Below are 24,775 nucleotides of genomic sequence, written 5' to 3'. Positions count from 1 at the left end.
GAGTAGTTCAAACAAAAAGTGATCTTTTAATTCTCAGACCGTTTCATTTGAAGGCCTGAAGGGTAAAAAGTATCTCACATGATAAAATAAGAACAAAAAGAACATTTTTTGTAATACAAATATTGCATTTTTTTTCACTTCCTTACCCTTTAGGGCCCCTCAGATTTATCTACTGACTTCTAAGGGAGGGGGTCCTGCCTCCCATCTGCTGCTCTAAGCACTTTTGGTAAATAGTAGACAGGAATGTAAGTGTGCACAAAATATGGTCGTTTTCAAGTCATGATAAGATGTTTGGAAATCTCTGGAAGCTGTTTTGCTATTATTGTACAGACAGCCTCAAATACTGTCTGTGTGCACACTTCCATAATCTTCCTCTTAAATCCAGTTGTCAGTTGTTTAACTTGGTACCTGACTGCCTCCATTCAGGTTCCACAAGCATCCACATGAAGAATCACCCATTATTCTGCTTATTTATCTATCTGTGCTGTTAATCATTCCCATATTTATCCCGTTTCCTGTCTCATTCCACAGCAGCTAAACATGGAGAGCGACAGCCACCACTCTCACATCTAGTGCCTGATCCACAAGCCTTCATCACCCAGGGAGGAGCTCTCAGGTCCCGGCCGTCTCCCTGCTACTGTAGAATGAATATGCTCAAGTCCAGTGGACTGAAAATCCCTGGCCGCGGGCCCAAGCATTCCAGCCCAGTGGGAAGGACCTCAGCGGGAGGAACTTCTAGCCCTGTCGTCCCTAAAGACAGTAAGTTACTTCCTCCTTCTGACCCCATGTGGAAAATATGAGGAATTTCTGTCTTCTCATCCCCGGAAGTGGCTTGAACCATTTATTTGTGTTAATGACTCACTAGAACACAGCTGCAATAGATTACATTCACATGGTTTCCAAAGTGTTTTTGCGTAATGCACAAAAAAAAAAAAAAAAAAAAGCATGTGATGAGCATCTCGTAGTGGCTTCTTGTTATTTGAAGCTTGCCTTCATCAAGGACCTTATTTTTGTTTGGTTTTCTTTAATTCATCTTTCAGTAGATTTACAAAGATCTCCAATTCAACTTTTCTTGTTGCTTTAGCAGTTTGGATGCTTGCGGAATTCATTTCACTTTATTCAATTTGGCCACATTTGAATTAGATTTCTCTCTGCTATGTAAAGTACATATACTTGGATTTATACAGCTATTTTATTGCCGCACTAACCTTTTGTAATATTAACAATGGACCAAATGACCATGTGAAATTTGAAAGGGGTCACCTGTAGTTCCCCTCAGCCCTACAGAGCGCTTCAGTGTCTCTCGGCTCATTGTGTACTTCACTGTTTTGGTGCACCCTCATTGTTCCAGCGTCAGCAGGCAGCTGATTTCAGTAAGAAAAAAAACTCTGATATGCCCACTGTACACTATCTACCAGAAGAAGTAAGCAACTAATTAGAGATCATAGTGGAGAATTTAGCATCTAAAGAGACGGATATGTCCCTCAGAAGTTGGTGGAGACCTGAACAGCGCTAAGAGGAGAGTGAATATTAGACTTAAATTCATCAGGTGGTCAGAAACACAACTCCTAAACAAATGCTAATGTTGCTCCGGACCTTTTCAGCTGGATGTGTAAACCAGCATCTGTGTCCATGTCAACTTTATAATGAGACAATTATAGGTAAATGTATCTATGGTGTGTCTGCAGCAGCAAATGTAACATAATATAGAGTTGATTTGCTAAAAAAAAGCAGGTAAATCATATTCAATGATTATAGTGCTTTTATTGTGAAAATGGAAGTAGATTTAAAAGAAGAATGGCGTTTCATTTTGAAATATGATGATATTCTCAGAAGGGCTTTTAAGCAAATCTGTGTTATGACCCACAGCGCCAAAAAACGCTGCTTAAAAGCATTATCACACACTCAGAGGGAATACAGAAATCCACAGTTATAAGGCAGCTTTATTATGATTGACATGAAAAAGAGGAAGAGAAACAAACCTTGAACAGAAATCTGAAGTGAAAAGGGTAGAATGTATCACATGAAATTGTTATACACGGCTTTGACCTTACAGCTATGAACCAAAATTAGACATTTCAGAAAAAACTATCTGAATCAAAATTACAACCCCTGCCTGCAACAAGTAATCACAGCTGTTCTCACCCTTAAATGTAGCCGAGCAGCGAGCAGCGTTCAGCCCACATGACAGCTCCGTCCCACCAGCACCAGCTTTACACACACATGTTAGTTCTTTCTCTCTTTGCTAAATTACAGCTCCACTCCCAGCTCAAGCGAACACAACAGAAGAATATTCAGCCCCTCTCTGGCTGATAGTACGCTCTTTTTTTTTTCTCATTAGCATCAGCGTGTATGGGAGGCTTTTTTTTTTTTTTTAATCAGAGGCTGCTACAAGTGTGTCATGGTTCATGGTGACTGTGGAATTTCAGGAGAGCAAAGGAAGGAAAGAAAAAGAAAACAACACAGTTGTAGCTGCTATGCAAGCTGTTCCAACACAGGAAGTGTTACGTTTACTGAACCATATACTGTTGCTAATTACTTCAGACCACTGCCAGAGATGTGTTTTTAATGTTATGTTAATGGTTTTCTTACTTTTTTAGCTATTATAGGAGCAGACATAAAGTGTAGAATAACATTAAGACAGATTACAAGTGACTAATAAGATGTTAAAGTAGTGAAAATACCTTTTATATGCTCATTTTGCATGCTGGGAATGTTCAAGCAGCTTTAATCTATATTTTTATGATAACTGGTCAGATGTGGCTCATAATGATGTACATACAGAGAATTATCAGCAACTCTGCAGCTCCTCTCGGCTTTACGGAGCTTTAAAACAAGTTTCAACTCATTGTTAAGTTGTCCAGCTGCAACTTTACTGTTTTGGTTCAGTCTTTATGGAGTTGTTTTCAAGAGCATCAGACAGCTGAGAAAAAAGAGCCTAAACAAAACCTCACTGTGTACTTCCTGCTAACCCCTGAACAGCAAGTAGACACAGTTAATAACTAGTAAATAGGAACATAGTGGAGCATTTACCAGCTAAAGCGATAGGATTTGTTAGAGATCAAAAACTAAAAGAGAGTGAATGTTGGACTTAAATTCATCAAGTAAAGAGAAACACGACTCCAAATGAATGATAATGTTGCTACATAACAGCTGGATGTGGAAATTAGAGCTGCGAGGTCAGTCCATGAGTTGATTGACAGAAAATTAATAGCCAACTAAATGTAAATATTTTCTGGATTCTTTAGTCTTCTATGACAGTAAACAGAATATCCTTTGGACATTTAAGTGGCATTGAAATAGTGACAGATATTTTAACGATCAACGACAAATTGATGAATTAAGAAAGTAATTGTCAGATGAATCCATAATGAAAGTAGCAGTTGTTAACAAGTTTGTCAAATCAACTTAAATTAAAGTTAGGTATGCATTTATGTTATATTAGAATTGTAATTGTAATTGGTTGTATTTATTTTAACATGGACCCCAGGAAGAGTAGCTGTTGCCTGGGTAACAGCTAATGGGGATCCAAATAAACTAAACTAAACTGAAGTTCAGTTTCTTAGATATGAAGGACGCTGTTTCCTGCTGCATAAATGAAACAACAATGCTACATATTATAAGCTGTATTATTACTTTGTATCATTATTATAAGATATGATTACTACTGTTGATGCCCATACATCTATTGTTAGAATAAAACACATTTCAAAGCATATTAAGTATATCTGAGAGAAAATGAAAATTGCTTTCATCTAACCATCCAAGTCTGTGTTTGGGCCTGGTGGTCATTTTTGTTTCTCTCTCTGTGTGTGTGTGTGTGTGTGTGTGTGTGTGTGTGTGTGTGTGTGTGTGTGTGTGTGTGTGTGTGTGTGTGTGTGTGGAGGGCAGAAAGACTCAAATAGTGTCTAAAATCATGCTGAACTCAGCTCAGAAAGTTAATCCCTTAATGTTGCACAGGCTGGAGCATGTTGCCCAGGATTTTCAGCTGTTAGGTAGCTGTCCTTATGTGACTAGTGCTCGTCATCATCAAGGGTCGATGAAGTCTCACTTGTGGTTTTAAACAGTTTGTTTCTAATGTGGGAACTCATTCGTTTGCTCACATCCTGTTTATCTGCCTAAGAGTATACATGATTGTGATGGATGAAGCGTCACTTTATATCCCAGTTTTGAAGTTTCCGCATGTAAACACTGTATGTCGAGACACAGTGTCACCATGTTGGCGGGGCCAATGTAAGCTTTTCTATAGCAGGCTCTTTTTTCTTCTATGACCAGTGATATCGGCCTGTTTCAGACAGAGGCTGAACTGAGGCGCCTCATAAAGGACCAGTATAAGATAAATAAGGAGCGTTTTGAACTGTAAATCATACAAAGATATTCTAGTAAAACCCCCAGATTAAAAATATAAACCTGGAAATGTGCATGTTATGCCCCCTTTATGACATCTCTACATGTATTGAATTAGAATTTTTGACTAATCAGAACCACTCTGAAGATATGTTGAATTGATGATTTCAGTACTTGAAAAATATGGAATTCTTATTGTAGATGTTATTATATTATAGTTAGAATTAGGAAACTCCTACTAGCAAAAATATAATTACATTTGGACTCCTCATAAATGCATTGCAGATGTTTTTTTTTTAATATGAGTCCTGTTAATGTTGCCATAATACAGCATTTAAACCATAAAATATGTGTCAAACCATCAAACTGCACTTTTAAAATCATGCAAATTAGCTGTAAACAGGTCTGTCCAATACTTGAGGAGCACACATACCCCTTTTCCACCGAGCTGGAGCTGGTGCTGGTTCGGAGCCAGAGCCTGACTAAGCACTGGTTCTTTGCTTTTCCACCGCCAAAGCTCCAGCCCGGAGCCTCAGAACGGAAGCCAGAGCGAGCACCAACTCTTTGCTGGTCTAAAGCAAGAACCGATTACGTCAGCGGGCTGGGGGCGGGGCTAACGTTTATTAGCCAGCTAGCGGGGCTAATGTTTATTAGCCGGCTAGAGGGGCTAACGTTTATTAGCCGGCTAGCGGGGTTAACGTTCATTAGCTGACTAGCGTGGCATTTACAGAGGTTTATAAATTTGGTGATTAGATTTTTGTCATTTTTTTGCCAGAGCTGTTGTCTTCTTCTTCTTCTTCTTCTTCGTTTCCGGCAGGCTAGATGCCTTGCGCCATTTTGCTGCCTCTCACTGGTGAATCATGGAAGTGCTTCAAAGGCGCGTGCTGGCTACGTTATACAGTGACGTAATCACGTGGCTCCTTGCCGGTGGAAAAGCAACAGGTTCGTCAGAGGTGCTTGGATTAGCACCAACTGAGCACTGGCTCTAGCACTAGCTCCGAACCAGCACTGGCTCCAGCTCGGTGGAAAAGGGGTAATAGATCACATAGGAGCCTTTTTGGAGCCGAATCCCTTTATAGGTGCAATTACTTCCTGGTTTAAGCATCTCTGTTGGCCAGTTGGCTGGTTAGTGAGTCTTCTTGTTGTAAATAGGAGGATGCCTTTTGCCCATAATTATTATGATTTATTTATTATTCTCAAGAATCACGTTACCTTAAACTGGCTAAATAAAACACTAATACGATGTTGGTGGGATAATACTTGTGCCTCAGTAAACAGAAAAAGGGATTAGTTTCCGGCCCAGGATAATCTTAACACTGACCTGGCCTTGTACCCCAAGTCTCAACCCCCTCAGTTTGTTGGTTTTAGCTGGGAAAATCTTGGAAAGCAGGCCTCTGTGTCGGAAGTTGGCAGAGTTTACTTTTTCTAAATTTAAAGAAGTGTTTGAGCCTGTTGTGGAAGCTGTAGCTGTGAAGGGAGAGAATGGAAGAAAGCATCTCAGCCTTTTTTTCCTCCGCACCATTTGATGAGTAAATAACAGAGCTGTGCCACCTCTCACAATGCCACGTCTCCTGTGCCCTTAGAAGCTTGTGTCTCAACAGAAATATCTAGTTACAAGCTGTTGCCTTTTTGGAAACGTACAACTTTCTCTATTTGTTGGAGATATTACAAAACCTTTCTAACTCTCTGTATTCAACAACAATCTGACAACAAACCTCTCTCTCAAGCTCTGTGTTAGAAACTTTTTTTTCTCTTTCACACAACTACTTCTGTCACTCTTTTGTGTAAAGTGTAGTACTATGAATGCCTTTGAGGAGAGACTGTCCCAAAAATGTGCCTGGTTGTAATTTGTACAGCCTACTTATGTAGTCTTGTCTCTGATGGCAGAATTTTGGCCCCATAAAGACTTAAATTTAGACATGGTTGGACAGTATTTGAACAATCAAGGCTATCTCGTGATGAATTTGTCCTGTCCAGGTTTACTTTTTTGTGTCGAGAGGTTTGAAGAGACAAATGCTCTAAAAATGGATTCAGAGGTTTAAAATCTCATCAGTGTACTGTATGTATATTTATATCGTGATATAGTGACTTTTGATAGAAACTCATTTGACAAATGTAGATAACCACGTGTTCTGTTTTTGGCAAATCCAGCCAGAATGTAGGCACTTCATCACATTTATGCAACAGTCGTTTTGATCCAATATTGCCATAAATCAGTCCTGCTCATTGATGTGCAACATGGCCCACGATGAGAGAGAGAGAGAGAGAGAGGGAGAGAGAGAGGGAGAGAGAGAGAGGGAGAGGGAGAGGAGGAGAGAGGGAGAGAGAAAGAGAGAGAGGGAGAGAGAGAGAGAGAGAGAGAGAGAGAGAGAGAGAGAGAGAGAGGGAGAGAGGGGGAGAGAGAGGGACCTACATCAATAGAAACTCCAAAATCCACAATTGGATCCATAGTTGGATATTTGTGTGTCCTATAAAAGTTATCTCAGATGTACGTTACAGATGTACCTTAACTCACAATTCACTCATATTAAAATTGATCACAGCCGTTTTTATGTAGGTTGGAATAAAGAGAACAAGTACAGTCCTCGTCAATAATATTACTGAAGGCAAATTCACTCACAGAACAGAATAAAACCAAGCTTTTTATGACTCTTGTTCAGTGTTGTTTGAACTCTGAACCTAAAAACCACTCCTCTTTAAAAACTGATACCATGGTGTTTACATTAGCCAGATTTTAAAGTGACTAACCTCTTAAGTGATTGTTGATGGAGGTGAACCACACCACTGAGCTCAGCCCTCTGATCCCATAGGTTCCTTAACACTGTCCAGTGAACTAACTATCAAACTATATGAGTCATGTGATAAATTACAGTTTGCAGTCAACAATTAGTTTCAATTCTGATCAGTCTGTGGATTATTGTTACAAAATGCAAAATGCAACCTATAATATCTTGGTTTTCCTGACCGACAGTCCACAACCTAAAGATACTCAGTTTAAGAAACCAGAAAATATTTATGTTTACAATGTTGAAACTATATCCAGAGCATTTTTTAAAAAATGACGTAATTAAGAATACATCGACTATCCACATAATTGACCGAAAAAAGATAAATTGGTCATTTGAAGAGATAACACCACTGAAAACCTGTTTTTGTTTGTAGAAGAGATCTTAAATGTGCTGATTTGTCCTTCTAAATGTGGGCCATAACACTCAGCATGCTGACGTCCTTCACGTCTACAGTGATATCAGATCGAATCACAGTACATTTAAAAAGAAACTAATTGATCAAAAGTCAAAAACAGTCAAGCTCAACCCCCTTCCCCTCCATCTGTTACTGTCGGTGCCGCTCAGCCGTACACAGCTGCCACAACCTCTGCTGAAGACAACAGCACAATGTCAGCACTGACTAACTGATAATTTAGTCAATTTAAAACAAAAAGAACAAGTGAGGGCGTGAAGATGATAGTCACTGTGGAAAATGATCATAAATAAACAGACTTAAAGAGGACAGAGAAAGAGGTGTGTGTGTGTGAGTGTGTGTAAGCAAAGCAGGGAGAGAGATGGGGGGCAGGGGGCGGGGGGGGGGGGGTAATTGGGAGGAGGAGGAGGGGAGGAGGGGGAGGTGGGGGGGACGGGAGGAAGCTGTGGAGGTTTCATTGTGCAGAGCGGATGAATAGTGGGATTCAGATGGTGGTGGGAGGTGGCCAAGCACAATAGTGAAAGTAAGGGCTGTGTTTCCAGTCTTCCTTCTGCCGAGGATCCTTTTACCCTCTCTCTCCTGTTGCCTAAGCAACCCCAAATCATGGGTTAGCTCAGGTTTTTTAAAACGCCACGCTGGGTTTGCTGGCCTGGAGCACATGGTTGCATTGGTTGAACCATTTTTCCAAAAATCACTGTATGTATGGTTAGCCGTGTTGATAACTGACGTGTATTATAATTATAATGTTCCTGCAGGCTCTTGTAACACAGTATCGTTTTATCTCCCATGCCAGTGAAGGCACCATAAACCAGACAAATATACTGGCCCATGTTAGTCGGCTATAACTCTTTCAGCATATACTGTACTTACAGCCAATAAATAACATGAAGACGTAGTAAAGCTGCAACCATTAGTTAATTAATAGATTAGTTGATATAGAGAAAATGAATTGGCAACTGTTTTGATAATTAAATAATCATTTTTTATCAAGAAATATTTGCTAATTGCAGCTTCTTAAATGTGAAGATTTTAAGCTTTTCTTGATGGTAAGTGATAGTAAACTGCATCTAACAGCATTTAACGACAATACCATGGTCACTAAGAAATGTTCTACTATTGCATTTTATACTATTTGTGACATTTTATAGAGAAAATGACTAATTGATTAATGATGAAAACAATCAGCAGACTAGTTGATAATGATGATAATTATTTGCAGCCCTTTAATGCAGCACAGAAATACCAAATCAAATGTTCGAGGAAAATTACAATTTACAATAAATAAATGTAAGATAGCCTTAGCAAAAATGTTGTTTTTATTATGTATATGTATATAATTAATGATATATGCATGTAAACTGGGCTATATAATCATCAACTTTTTTGTAATTACAGTATTGGACATGTATTATTGTGTTTTGGGGGACATTACCCATATTAGGGACTAATGCTGCTACAGTATTAACCATTATTTATAATTAGACTCTTGAAAGTCCCTGATGATGATGCACATGCAATACTAAATTGCTGAAATACATTTTTTTTTAGGAGAGAATAGGATTTTATATTTTAAATCCTCCACAATACCCTAAGATATGGTAGTTTATGATGAGGTCATCTGAGGAAATGTGTGTTTACTGAAAGCTAAAATGAACAATATCTCTTTAATAAATCACTGTCAATATTTGCTGTTATATCAAAATCACAAATCAGAATTCCTATCCAAATATTTCCTATCATAAGTTGTTTTTATCTCTGGATGATTTTGTCAGGAGTCAAAATCCTTCTGAAATGATGAGTGATGAGTGATAGTAATGATAATCTCAGCTCCATTTTCAAACCATCACTGCAGCTGTGGATTGGCAACATGATCCGGCTGATTGGCAGGAAACACTGCAATATGGGTCGACCACACACACACACACACACACAGACTTATGACTGGTGCTGATGCTATATGCCAGTTTACCCCAGGCCACATTCATTTCGACACATTACCGATCAATGAGGGACCTGGCTGCTCCCATGTTCTGACTGACCGATATCTGACATTTTGGTGTGAAATGTCACAATACAAAAATAAGGCAAAAGCCAAACGGGCTCCACTTTTGAAAATGTCTCTTAAGATAATCACTCGGGACTTTGCAAAATTGTCAGCGACAGTTTCCGCCCCCAAAAATAAACACCCAGTAGAAACAGCACATTCCTTAAAAACATCCAAATTGTATCATCAAGTCAAAAACCCCTTTGAAGTCGTACCCATTTGCATTCATGCTGAATGTGTTTCACATAACAACATATGGGAACAATTGGGGCAGAAAGCACAACCATTGGGGGCCCACAAAGCCCCAGGCCCTCTCTTAGGGTGTTGGGGAGACAGCCCTGGCACCAACCAATCCTACAGAGACACACATACACACACATACACTCACATACACAGATAAACACAGACTTTTACTGGCAGTGTGGTGCAGCAGACCGCGTGCTAATGGTGCCCTGCTCAGTTTACAGGCTGCTGTGGAAAAAAACAGAGATTCAGCTCATCTGTGTGTCAAACAAGCAATATCACAGGGCTGAATAGCAGGGTTAATCACCGGCACATCACAGATACGTTTCTCTGACCCACTTTTCAGGAGGAATTAGACTAACGCCTAATCTTGCATAAATTGCACTGTTTGTGCTGCAATGGTGCCACACAAGGAGATTTTTTTTTTTTTTTTTTGCCAGCATGAATCAGTCAAACATGATGAATAATGAGAAGGCGATTCTGCTTGGTCCGTGAAAGAAGGATGTCCTCACAATGTATGCAGTGTTTACAACTTGACCCTCAAATGTGGAAGGTTTTTGCCTTGAGAGAATGTGATTTACAATAAGAAGTATTGATCTACTTACTTTTAGTTCAGTACTGTTCATGTTTCTTGCTATTGGTATCTGCTTTTGTGTTTGTTATGTAGACACTCTGCAACATGGAAAATAATACATGGTGTTTTCTTCTTTTTCTTCAGATACTCCACTCAAGCCCATCACACCAACTAAAATCTCGGAAGAAGGCGATGATGTTTTGGGGGATTACACAGTGGGTGAGCAGGTATGGGTCAACGGCGTCAAACTAGGAGTTATCGCCTACCTAGGGGAGACCCAGTTTGCCCCAGGACAGTGGGCAGGCGTGATACTGAATGACCTAGTTGGCAAAAACGATGGTTCGGTGGGCGGCGTGCGCTACTTTGAGTGCCAGCCCCTCCAGGGCATCTTCACGCGACCCTCGAAGCTCAACCGGCAGCCAGTGGGAGAAGGAAGCGATAGCCACTCCACTGACTCGCTCTCTGCCCAGAATCAGACTCAGCAAGGCAGCAGTGGCACCCCTTCTGGTCAGCGGGTGATAATGCCACTCAGAGAGGGCTTACTCAACAGCGCCGTGAAAACGGGCAATGAGTCGGGGTCCAACATGTCTGACAGTGGATCGGTTAAGAAAGCTGGAGATAAGGATCTTCGAGTTGGAGATCGAGTTTTGGTGAGTAACTTTGTTGTCAGTTCACATATTAACAAGTGAGAATGTCACTATTCAAGCAACTGTGGCAACTACACACAACAATGTTTAAAGGATAGGTTCCCAACTAGCTGTATATTCCCTCTGTTCACACTGACCATTAAGAGACCACTTCATAATACTCTTTCAGTATAAGTGATGGTGGACAAAATCCACAACCTTCCTTCCATGCAAAAATGGATTGAAAGTTTATTTGAAGATGGCTTCAGTTTAGATCAAGTCATATATTGTATATCTTTCCAAAGTTACTGTCTTTAGTTTTTTTAAAATGCTGAATTCCCTCTTTTTGCTACGATCAGGACAGGAACAGGAAAACACTGTCTGTCAAGAAGATTTAGCCCCCCCCCCCGTCCCCCGATCACTTACATTATAAGTGTATTTTGAGGGGATCTTCTAATGGTCAATATGAACAGGGCAAGGTTTCAGTGTAAATAAAGGGCACCTTACTATTGTTTTGAGAAAGACCTAAATGACTCCATCCTTTAAATTGATTTTCTGTAGATTTTTAAGAGTAAGGTCATCTATAGCAGCTGAAGGTAATTAGATGATGTTTCAAAGTCTCAGTGGATGGCTAATTACAATTTCATGCAGGCCTCAGTAATGATGGATTCATGCAGTGTAATCTGATACATGATTGATCCTCATAGATAAGCACCAGTTTTTTCTTATTCTGTCTATTACAATCTCCATCCAACTATAATCCTTTCACACAAAAGTTGGTCAAAAATGTCTGCAGTCAAAATAAACCTCGACAGGAAGTACCTTTTTATCTGCTTAACCCCTATTAGCATGTATGTTTTTCACTGCATGTAAGTATTGTGTCTGTCTGGATCACGTTGCTTTCCATTTACTGATGGGCACGGGGGATAGTTACATCAGACCCTGGGTAGTTGGAAACTGGGAGCCTCGAGAAGCTCCTTTACTGGTCAATATTGTAAATCACTCCGGATTACTTTCAGCACTTAAGAGAGGAGAGACCAGTGCTGACACATTGATCAGTGAAACCATCTATTTCCGAAGCTTCTCCTGTGTAATCTATCTTACCGTGGTGGCTTGTAATGTCACGTGCCCCTCCTCCTCCACGGTTTGTCAGAAATATAACACCGCCTCAAAAATCTAGAGAAATGAGCATAAAGTTTGAAACTCAGATTACACATTGTGCACACAAAGCGAAGATTGTTTTCTTCTACTAGGTATTGAATTATGACAGCCGCAGGAGATGGAAACACTGTTCTTTTGCACATTTTGTTAAACTGGAGGCATTTTTGGCAAGTAACCAGTACCCAATCCTGCTCCCTTGCAGAGAAGTAATCTTGAACTAAGGTCAAATTTCGCTGATGTGTGTGTATGTGCATGACTAAATAGTGGTCATCTAGACATTGCCTCCAGAGGATGTAATTCTGAATATTTCTAAAAAGAGCTGTAGAAATGTTTCCCAACAGAGACAACCTCAGAGGCTAAACACATGATTACTGTCTCCATTTGCCTTGGCACCTTTAACGCCTGAGCACCCACAGGAAGCACAAAAACCTTTTCTGTTTCTCCTCTGCTAGCTTTGATATTTAACCAGAGGCCGTCTGTGTTTTGGCAGAGGTTTTTTGTTCTGTCAGTGGAGTTGCATGTGATGTGGCCGGTGTTATATTTGCATGTTTTGAAAGTCCCTGAAATTGCAGCCAGTTGTCTCGTCTTCACACAAGCGTAACCTGATTGTAGTAGCTTCAGTTGAAAGAACAAATTAGCTCTTTCCAAATTGAATTTTATACATTATGAGCCATTTAAGAGTGAGATTTTACTGTCTTACACTCTTCATTACATGCTCGTTCACTTATACCGTCTTACATTTTTTTCAGTCCCTGATTAGATGTTTTGTTGTGCTATGCTAACAGCTGTGTGAGTCCACACTTTGGGCTAAATGCTAACATTAGTGTGCTCATTTTGCTCACAATGACTATGCTAAAACGCTGAGATTAAACAGGTATAATGTTTACCATGTTAACCATCTTAGTTTAGCCTGGTTAGCATGCTAACATTTGCTAATGTAAGCTAACACAAAGTACAGCTGAGGCTCATCGGAGGGTCATTAATTATGCGAATATATAGCCGATTTAGTGGATGAATATGAGTACCAAATTTTATGTTATTACACCCAATAGTTTTTGAGACATTTTGCTCAAAGGGAACATTTATGAAACTCATGGTGGGGCTAGAGGAAAAGTCAGCGGAAGTGGTGAATAAACATCATCTGGAGGCTATGAATGCCATCTCAACATTTAGTAAATTGTTGAGATGTTTCAATCTGGTCCAAACTGACTGACATGCATCTAGAATGGCTAAAATATAATCAGACTATTTAGCATTCATGCAAAATAAGGATGGCTGTTTTTAGTTTATATTGAGAGTAGCTTTTTTTTTTTGCAAAGAGATATTTTTAGTTATAGATACCCTAAGATAATGCCTGAGGTAGGGATTTAAAGGAGACACATTATGCACATTTCCATGTCTATATTTTTAATCTGGAGCTGAAATTTTCTTGCATGATTTACAGTTAAAACTCATATTGGTCCATTATGCAGCCTCTCAGTTCAGCCTCTGTCTGAAAAAGGCTGTTTTTAGCTCCTATCTCTTTTAGGCCCCCCTCCCAAGGAGCCCACTCTGTTCCTCTGCAGACATCCTCCGGCTCCAGAGGCTCCATAAATAAACAACACAACAAACTAGAGTAGCAGGATTTCAAACCGAAATCTGATCCAAAATATGAGAGTGGACAATAGCTACTTAGCAACAAAGGCTATGAAAGAGATGCCATTCATGTGCTTGTGAAATAAGCTGACGTCAGCAAAAAACATCACAAATGAAGCATTCATAGCACATTGAAGCCCTGGCTTTTGACTTGCTGGGAGCATGTCTGTCTATGTTTACCTTAAGTTTTGGAAGTTTGACCTAGTTTAGCATAGATACCCATTTTCATAACAGTATTTAAATAACAGAAAGTCACAAAAAACCGTAAACTTTTATCAAACTATTCTTTCTTGACCACCTTAATACAACTTTTTTGATGAGATTGGTAGTAACAGGGGCCAAGATGGGGCTTGTGACTGACTGGCTGTCTTAGAGCTGCTGGCACTCTGATGCTGAGTCACTGAGACGTCCCACCATCATGCTGACAGCAAAACCAGCTCAGTTTAATGTTTTGTGACACCACAGTGTTTCTTTCCATGCTTTCGTCTTTGGCTTAGGAGAAGGACGAGTCAGTGGAGGAGTGGAATATTAATTTGACAATGGAAAGATGAAGAGCGGCTTACCACAACCTTTTCTGTCTGTCCGTATATTCAGTTCTACTAAAGTCGTCTGTTAAGGGTTCATATATGGGACCTGGATGCACTCCATAAATAAACAGTGTTTTTTGGAAGATCTTAGTTATTAATCATTTGGTATTTAATGTTGATCTGCAAGACAAAAAAACAAAAAGAACAGATGTGGTGCTAAAACATCTGTACTATTTTTTTTTTTTTTTGCACTTTCCCACATCCTGTACATTCTGCATATTACTGCAACAACTGCCAGGAAATGGGATTATAGTAATGGATGTAACCCTAAATGTAAGCTTTTACAGATGTTGTAGAGATGCCGGTGGAAAAAAAAAAAAAAGTACATGCTTTTTGGATAAAAAAAAATGAAAGGAAGAGCAAGATGGCACAAGCTTAATTATAACAAAAGTTAAGTGAAAGTCATATTTCATTAAAGCAGTACCTTCAGTACCTTTAAGTTAGACTGGACTGTGTTCTTGGTTTGTTTTTGCTCTTCCTAAATATTTAAGGAAATGCTGACCAGTAGGATGTTTATATATACGTTGATGAGTTTTTGTTTCTCATACATGTGGTTTACATGTGTGGAAGACATTCAGCAGCTGTTGGCTGTCTCAGGAGCCGGTATGTTTGGATTTTAGACGGTCTTCCGAAGAGGAAGCTCAGTTTGTCTGACTGGGAAGAAACTATGTGGCACCCTGAATACATCTCAGAGAGCAGCCTTTTTTAATCAAAGTTCACATTTTTTAAGACAATCTTGATCAAATACTTGTTGATTCACACAAAAAATGACATACTGTTACAAATTATAGTATAAATACCGTCCTGTGCCCTGTGAATCTACTAGATTTCTGATAGTTTTGCACAGTATTAACTTCTGTCTGGAGTCTGTACAAAATACTGAGTGCAAAAAAAAAAAAAAGCAAATACCTTTGTGCACTTATTTTGGGCGAGCAGATGCTGTCTGCCGAAGACTTAATCATGTGACTCAAGCACAACAGATACTGTAAAATCAACACATCTGCTTATCACAGATATTCCAGTATTGACTCTATAGTTAGTCTCGCAGACGCCAGCACAGCACACAAGTTGGCACAGTACTATATCACAGCTGAGCAGATAGGGCTTCATTGTTCAACTGTGAAATACGCTGCATTAAATACGTCTTTTATTCACCACTAGTTCATGTCCAAATTTGAGTGACCATTTTTAGGAAAGGTCCTTCATCTTTTGCCTGTGCTTTTATCAGCATTATCAATTTTGCTGTGTTTTACTTGATTTTATGGAAAGCATTGTGTAACATAGACATACATAATAACATTAATGACAGCTTTGTGCTATTCAGTAAGCCATTACAGTGTCACAGTGACCTGGTGACCTGAAACTAAAGCAGTTAAATGCAATTCAGCCATCATAAATCTTATTTCATTTGATTTATTTATCTGCACTTATCTGCTTTATCTACTCTGACATGTTAAAATATGTCCGTGCACAAAAAGGAGCCATTACACTAACCAAATATTATTCTCCTGTCAGCCAATCAGCAGGAATTTGACCCCAAAGAACTGAAAGTATGATGTTAGGCTGATGTCAGGACTGTGCCTTAGCTTAGTGAAATGATGCCAGTGAACACACACATACACACACACACACACACACACACACCCACAATTACCCATCCAAAACTGAAAATGTTTGTTTTTTAAATCTCTGAAGGTTTGCCAGCCAGACTGAAAACTTTAAACTCTTTAAACCCAGAGTCAGAAATATCTGTTTACTGCATCTTTAGAGAAAAAAAGAAGTGAGTGCAGACAAAGTACTGTAGAAATAGAGAAGATCAGGACCATTAGCAAAGGATTATGGGATATGTGCTGCAAAAATGTAGATCTTAACCGTGATTTTTATAGCTAAACTAATCACATCTAATCCGAAAATGGTGCATTATGATTTACTAGAGCAACTAATAATGTCTTTTAAGATCAGTGTTGAGTATTTTCACATCACTTTTAACCATTTCATTGTCTCCATGTTCATTGAAAGTACAGCAGTTAAACCTTTTTTTTTTAATCTTTTTGTTGTCAGGTTGGGGGCTCTAAAATGGGAGTCATACGCTACATGGGGGAGACAGACTTCGCCAAGGGTGAATGGTGCGGGGTCGAGCTGGATGAGCCCCTGGGAAAGAATGATGGTGCTGTAGCTGGTACAAGGTACACACACACACACACACACACACACACACAGAGACACACACACACATTATGTATGCTTCAAGCTCCCCAAATTCCTTTGATTTTTCCCCTAAAAGGAAATGGAGGGTAAGTCTGTGAATCCATCTGTTCAGTTGTTTCTTCTTTCATCTGCTTGTCCGTGAAATTACACTGACTGACCCTCTATAGCCCAGAACTGGTGTGCATCATTTTGTTGGCCGTCATATTTATCACATTTATCATATTTATCATTTGGATTTATGTACTTCCCAGAGTCCTCAGACATTTTTTTCTTTGACCGGCAAACACATTCCTCTCCCTTCAACAGTTTAAAATGGGTAAAAAAAATGGTGACAGACATTTTGGAGCAATGCTTGAATTTTAGGAGACATTAGCTAAAGGGTCAAAAATGGAAAAAAGTTCTGTAAGTAGCCCAAAATCTAAATCTAGCACTTGTTAGTTTACTTAATGTTTATACTAAAGATTTGGTATAATTGGTCATAGTTTATTGTCTTCTCTCCCAGTGTAATTATCAAATATGTCAGAATTGATTGGTATGTGTTTATGTATAAAGACACAGTAAAATAACAAAGAATACAGTGTTTAGACAGACAAACAGAGTCCAGAGCAGTTTATTCATGGCCAACAATGTAAAACTATGTTTCCAATATCAAAGACAGATGCAGATAAAGTAGAGAAAGAAAAGTACAAACTGTTGTTAAGTTAAAAAAGGCAAGAAAACAATGGTATGGTGATTTTAGGTATAAGAAAGGAGACTGAAATGATTCTTTAGCCTGCAAATATATGATAAAAATAGTATTTGCAAAAACAGAAATAACACCAATTAAAAAACAAAACACCAGTTAAAGGGCCAGTGTGTAAGATTTATGGGGGTCTATTGGCATAAATGGAATACAATAATCATGAGTATGTTTTAACAAGAGTATAATCACCTGAACATAAGAATCACTGTGCTTTCATTGTGTTAGAATGAGCCCTTTATGTATTCATAGCATCGCCATGTTTCTACAGTAGCCCAGAATGGACAAACCAAACCCTTGCCTACACTTTGGGAAGGGGAAGGGTAGAGGAGGGGTAGAGGAGGGGTATTCAGCTGGTTACGATCTGCAACCTCACCACTATATGCCACTAAATCTTACAAACTGGTCCTTTAAGAGAATATAAGTAACAATACAGTTTTTAAAAATCCAATTATGTCTTTTTTAGATTAAATTTTATATGTTTTTTTTTATTTAACCTCTAAAATGTGCAGAGGTCCCTCAGGTCTAGTGAATGAATAAGAGGTAAACTATTTCAAGGTTTAGTGGGAATTGCCACACATTCTTGTTTTAGGTCAAATTCTGGGAATATCCAGCAGAGCAGACACTGATTAACAGACCAAGGAGACTATCAATCAATCTTTATTTATATAGCGCCAAATCACACAAAAGTAATCTCAAGGCACTTCACACATTGAGAAAGTTTAGACAGTACTCTTTAATTTAATCCAATGAGACCCAACATTCCCACATGAGCAAGCACTTGGCGACAGCGGTGAGGAAAACTATCTGGGAACAACAATTCAGATATGTACTCTTGGGTTTTTATATATACTCGGGGTATAGAGTGTGATTGGGGATAATTAAAAAAAAAATCTTCATATCGAATTTCTAATCTCCATGAGCAGCCAGTGGAAAGAGGCCAAAACAGCTGCATTTGAAACCATCTGCTGAAAAGCCACAGCTCTTTGGTTGAAGACACAAAAGCATTGGTTAATGCTTATTAATATTGCAAAAAGTATAATATTTCTTAATTGGAAAAAAAGAGATTTCCCAAATTCCTTAATATAGAGTGAATATAAAAATCTGTGTAAAATGTAACACCTGCATTTTATATTTTCATATCAGAGGTGAAAGGTTAGAGATCTTGCCGCAGGATATTCTTAGCACTCTCAGGGCCAATAATGTTCCTTTGTGCTTATTATCCATATATAATGGCTATTTGAGACGGGTTTATCGCTCTATAGCTCTGCAGCTGACTTTTTATTTTACATGTTGGATTGGATTTTACAGTTTTATAGATGATTTTAATGATTGACCATATATTTGGCAGTGTAATAAGAACTGTAAGACAAATTTGCACCTGGTTTGAAACTGAAATATTTAATGATGGCATAATAAGATCATGACTTACTACAAAAAATTCCAGCTATCATCACTTTCTCATTTCTGTTCTAAGAGATTTTACCTATTTATTTTTATAGGTAATATCGCATATTTAACATCTTGTCTCTTCCCTCTGCTTCACTTCCTGCAGATACTTCCAGTGTCTTCCCAAGTTTGGCCTCTTTGCTCCGATCCATAAGGTGATCCGCATCGGCTTCCCCTCCACCAGCCCGGCCAAGGCAAAGAAGAGCAAACGGGTGGCCATGGGGGTTTCCTCTCTGGCCCACAGCCCCAGCAGCTCCTCCATCAGTTCAGTCAGCTCGGTGGCCTCCTCTGTGGGTGGACGACCGAGCCGAGCTGGACTGGTAAGATAAAGGCAGTGTGCCTCGAATACATACTGAGAGCAGTATAGAGACAGAGCGCAACGTATCATACTGTGAAAACCACGCCTGTCGGAGGGGAAAACAATCAGCACTATAATTTGCAACCGAGGGCTGAAACGTTAACAAAATGCCTGTACAGTAGCTCGCTAAAAACAATAGATTTCAAAAATGTCAAAGGATGATTTTAGCGCCTTATGTCTACCAGAGAGGAAAAAGGTTTATAGTTTATACATGAATACAAGGGCTACAGTGTAGATAACCTAACTGTGTGGCAAACTCCACTATATAACAGGCTATGGCATGGCTACAGTTCGTAAACATAGGCGATGGTGAAATTAAAGACAAAGACATACAATTATATCCCAGTCATACTCATTTTAGAGTTAGCATTTCAGCTGAGTGCAGGTGAGCTATTTTGTGATTTAAATGTCTGTTTTTGTTCTGTTTTTTGCTTTCAACCTGTGTGTTTTCTGTGACTAGCAGCGCATTCAGGTATATGTGTCATTTTCACTGAGGTTTTCGAGCTGCAGGGTGTGCGTGCAACTCAGGTCAGGTCTGTCTCTGCCACCACACGGCACATCACGATATCCAGTTTTGTCTTCTTAAAGGCTCAGGTTTTACTATGAAAGCTTAGTTCTGGGTTCTTTTCATTGTTTGTTATCCATCCCACCACACAGCAGTTCTTAGGCATTTTTCACAAGCACCTTTCCACAGTACAAAGTCAATGGAGAGCAATGAATTGTTTTCCCCTTAAGGGTGGGTGGGACTTAACTGTGCTCTGTCTCTCTATCTGCTTGAGTTGTTCATGCAGAGTGACGTGCTGTTTAAAACTCCCCTTTTTAGGAAATGTAAAATTATTAGGAGAAGGTAAGGTTGATAACAATCGCATGTCTGTATGGTAAATATGAAGCCAGTGGAAACTCCAGGAAGTTTCTACTCCCAGCCAAGAAGTAGTCTTGCAAATAACCTGCTATAAAACCACAATCTCTCTGTTTTCTCTTTTGTACAGACAAGAAATAATCTTTTAGTTAGTGAGCTTTGGAGGTGTTGTGAGCAGATTTTGCTACATATGGCCAAATTCAAGCTAGCTGTTTTCAGGCTTTACACAAAGCTAAGCTAACCAGCTGCTGACTGTTGCTTCATATCTACTGTGTAGACATGGGAGTGGTACTGAAAGCATACTTCCCAAATTATTCCTTTAAAGAGTAAGTTAACCTGAGTTATAAGGTGCTTCACATGTCCACGTAATTATTGTATCTTCATTAAGAATGTCAGGAAATGGCCAAACATAGAGAAATGATTGATATACATTTGAATTTATTATAATTTACCCTTTAATCTGGTAAAAATAGGCTCTCAGTTGAAAGGTTTGTACTTCCTTCTGGCACAGGCCTCAAAAGCAAAGATTCTTCTAAAGTGTTAAGAGTTGAGTTTTTATATAATGTTGCTGTATATTCTGTCTATGGGATGATAAATTGGTTGCATATATATTACATGAAATACCCTCCTTGTCCGCCGAGCAGTCAGTGATGAGAATTGCTGTGTTTGTTACTGTGCAAATTAAGGCTCTGATTCACTGACAGTGCATTTCACTGCACTGTGTCAAATCTGTGGACCTGCAGCTGAAAGAGAGCTCAGCTAGCTCCTTTCGTAGAGGTCTAGAAGAACTGAGACCCAACCCAGAACATGATTTGGACCAAATTCTACTCAGTCTAAATGTTTCGGATTGGGTCTCCTTTTGCTGCCACTGGTCTCAGGTGTCACTAGGCTTATATCCAGCACCCCAGTGGACCCAAACAGATCCAAGTGCATAAAATGACAGCTGTGATCATATACGTCACAATTACCACGGGTGTGTTATCTACTATAGTTATGCTGTTAAATTAATTTTGGAATTTGACGCACAGATATTACATTTATTATGAATTTATGTTAAAGAAGAAGAAGAAGAGTAAATAGGCAGAGCACTGTCTTTTGTCTGTCTGTCACTAGTTGGCTACAAAAGGCTTTATTCTTAGTAGAGGAGGTCGAATAGGATTTTAGGTTATGTGAATCATTTTGTTTCTATGACATTTCTATGAATTGATCGATTAATGGATAGCACATCAGGCTGCTGCCAGTGTTTGTGTTCTCTCTCTGTTTGTGTCAACTGTATTTTGGGTTCAATGAGGTCTAGATGTGCGCGGCTCCCCCTCAGGTTAGGTCTTTCTTTTTTGAAAATTAATTTGTCACGTTTGGGTAGGTTTTCCTAAGGTCAGTTTCCAGTTGGTTCCAACATTTTGGACCCGTGGAGACCTCTTCTACACACTGTGTCTTTAAAATTAATATCCTTAGGGATGGTTGACAACACACTGATAATAAATGGGACATCAGGGTACCTCACATTGATTTTTGCCTCTGGTTTCGATCCAGATCCTGGACAGAGAACCCTCCCCTTTACTTTTCTTAATCGTTGGCAATGTCAGACTTAACCGCTCTGAATTATCAGACTGACCACGCTGCACAAAAGGTTTAGACTCACTGTCAACCCTAAATATCTTAGTTGTACAATAATTAGATTTGTTTAATGCTAGGAAAAGCAGGAACTGTCCCTAAATTTGCAAGTAATTAGTATATGCACAGAAACTGAGGCTTACATAAAGATCACAGACCCAAATGAGCTTCACACTACTATACATTCATGGATGTAAAATGTAAGGTATTGAAATATGATAAACATCCAAGCAAAATATGAAATACATGTCCTTGCTGCAGTATATAATAGAGGTGCCCACACAAAAGCAATAATTTATTACCTTGGAGATATAAAGTAACTGTCTGTCTGAGATGTTGAAGCTGAAAGGACTTCCATTTCTTTAAAATACTAATTTTTTTGTCTTTTGTCTTTTCACTGTGCCCTCATATCAGTTCAGGGTTATTTCTGAACTCCAATAGCTTTTTTATGTCAAGTATGTTATATCTAATAACTACTTTTGGCTTTTAACAATGTCCTTGCTGCAGATAATGCTATATTCTCTTTAGTATTCAGTTTTAATGGTAAAGCTGCTGGATTGAGCCGATCTTGTTGGTCAAACAGGAATCTTGTCAAAGAGCACACTCTAGTGGTCAAAGAAAATAATGCACCTTTCAGGAGTGTTATCAATGTTTGTAGTTTAGATGTTGATACTTTCCCAAGCAGTAGAATATTCCTTGAGACAATGAAAAGAAAACAAACAGTTTGAAACCTCATGTAGCCAATATATTAAAGATTAACTTTTCACTTTGATGTCCCAGTTTCCTTAAAAGGAACATCCGTGTATCCACAATAATCGTTGCATAATTTCAACGTAACAAAGCCTTTTTTTCTCTTAGCTATAAAAGGCTTGCCCTTCTCATGATGACAAACTAATTCATCAGCAATCACATGAAAGCAATGTGTTGTTATGTCAGGTTCAAAAAATAGTTATCCCATGACCCTGTGAAACTGGTTTTCACAGACAGTTTCTCATAATGGAAATGAAATGTTTCTGAAAGATCACAAGGATGCAAAGTCTGTCATGTTGAGATCACAGAATAGTTGTTTGTTATGTGATCATGAAATAATTGTGTCATGATCTTAGAGAAAATTACATTTCCATCCATCCGTTCGTTTTCCACCATTTCTCCACAACCGGGTCATTGTGGCATCAGACTGTGTAAGGAAGCCGAGACATCTTTCACCCCAGCAACGCCCTCCAGCTCCTCCTGGGGGATCCCAAGGCATTCCCAGGCCTGCATTTATAGTCTTCTAGTTTTCCAACCACTGAAAGCGCTTTACACAGTATAACCAATGGCACAGCCTTCGGGAGCAATTTGCGGTTCAGTATCTTGCCCAAGGACACTTTGACATGTAGACTGGAGGAGCCAGGGATCGAACCCCTGATCTTCCAATTAGTGGATGACCCGGTCTATCTCCTGAGTCACAGCCATCTCTGCCTAAAGAGATATGTAATCCCTCCAGCGTCTTCTGGGTCTGCTCCGAGGTCTTCTACCTTGTTAGATGTGCCTCAGGAGGGAGGCCTCCTCACCATGTGCCCAAACCACCTCATCTGGCTCCTTCGATATGAAGGAGCAGCGACTCTACTCTGAGCATCTCACCTATCTCTAAGCCTGAGCCCAGACACCCTCCAGAGAAAACTAATTTCGGCCACTTGTATCCTTTATCTCCTTCTTTCGGTCACTAAAAAAGCTTGTGACAATAGGTGAGGGTTGTAACTTTGATTGACTGGAAAATGGAGAGCTTCGCCTTTTGGCTCAGTTCCTTCTTCACCACAATGGTCCAGTAAAATTGTTTTTTAGAGGAAAAGACTTCTACCTTTTGACCTCTACCTGATCTGATGCTTACATGTGATGCTACTGGATCACGTGACAAAATCTGTCCTTTTTTTCCTGTCATTCCCATCCTCTTCTCCTTCTTCTGCGTGTCTTACTGTTTTTATGTTTTTTTTTCTTTCTTAAGCTGACAGAAACATCATCACGCTACGCCCGGAAGATCTCGGGCACCACCGCGCTCCAGGAAGCCCTGAAGGAGAAGCAGCAGCACATTGAGCAGCTGCTGGCCGAGAGAGACTTAGAGCGAGCCGACATGGCCAAGGCCACCAGCCACATCTGCGACGTGGAGAAGGAGATGAACACCATCAAGACACAGCACGTTCAGGTACGAAACAGACATGTAATAACAGCAAATACCAATCTAATGGCATTTCCGTTGTTATATTTAACATAAACTAATAATCTATCCAAGGATTTATCTTGACATTTTATCATTGTTGTTTTATGTCTTCGTATACACACACAAATATCTTCTCCATGACCGCAGTATGTAACAGAAAACGAGAATAACCTCCAGCAAGTCAAAGCCATGTTGGCCAGCACACAGAAAGATAAACTGGAACTGGCCAATCAGCTTGAAGAAGAGAAAAGGTAATATCGCTTGGTTTTCACTTGTGTAAAAGTATTGGTTCCTTAAATCTAAATGTGAGTTATTAGGTTTGCTTATATTATATATTTTAAAGTATCAGTCAGCTTTGACAAAGATAGTCATCAAATCATTTAATTAAAGAGAAATTCAATGTTTTTTTTTCCACAACTGTTTTTTAATTAGTAAAATCTGATATGCTTTTTCTTAATTTGAAAATGAAATAGTTAATTTTGGGATCATGACATAATTAGGGCATTGATAGTGAAGTCTTAAATGTTGATCAGGGTCTAAAGGAATAGTTCAACATTTTGGGGAAACACTGTAAGTGTTATGTGATATGTTTTAAAACTTTGTTAATTAAGACATTATATCTTGTTTTTCAATCTAAATACAACTAGTAATGCAAAAATGATAACTTGAGGTTTTAGGAGCAGTTATGTACATTGGGTACTCAGTGCAGTGACTGTGTACTAAATGAGTGTTGTTGTCACGGTGAGGTTGGCAGGTTTGGTGCTGTTGTGCCTGTACAACGTCCAAAAAATGAAAAAAAACCTGTTTGCTTACTGATCTAATCTGGCAACCTAAGACACTGCACAGAAGTGTAAAGCAGATGGATAAACAGTACGACACATAACTCCCTCTAACATCAGATGTTGGCTTTTAATAGTTGTTTATTTCTACATT

The 24,775-nt window shown here is 39.2% G+C and overlaps 1 protein-coding gene across 1 annotated transcript in view; it reads left to right on the top strand.

Moving 5' to 3' along the window:
• Positions 1–539: 539 nt before the first annotated feature.
• clip2 (CAP-GLY domain containing linker protein 2) overlaps positions 540–24,775 on the top strand; it is a 44,832-nt gene continuing 20,596 nt past the window's right edge. Inside the window, exons 1-6 of the mRNA XM_053331957.1 lie at positions 540–759; positions 10,554–11,059; positions 16,480–16,604; positions 18,921–19,134; positions 23,630–23,827; positions 23,990–24,093. Of these exons, the coding sequence (XP_053187932.1) occupies positions 645–759; positions 10,554–11,059; positions 16,480–16,604; positions 18,921–19,134; positions 23,630–23,827; positions 23,990–24,093 (1,262 nt within the window). The 5' untranslated portion in view covers positions 540–644. The remainder of the gene's footprint in view (positions 760–10,553; positions 11,060–16,479; positions 16,605–18,920; positions 19,135–23,629; positions 23,828–23,989; positions 24,094–24,775) is intronic.

The sequence above is a fragment of the Scomber japonicus genome, chromosome 13 (assembly GCF_027409825.1).
Source record: "Scomber japonicus isolate fScoJap1 chromosome 13, fScoJap1.pri, whole genome shotgun sequence".
NCBI lineage: Eukaryota > Metazoa > Chordata > Actinopteri > Scombriformes > Scombridae > Scomber > Scomber japonicus.
Note: the sequence above shows the minus strand (reverse complement) of the source record. Positions and strands in the feature narration are given on the sequence as shown.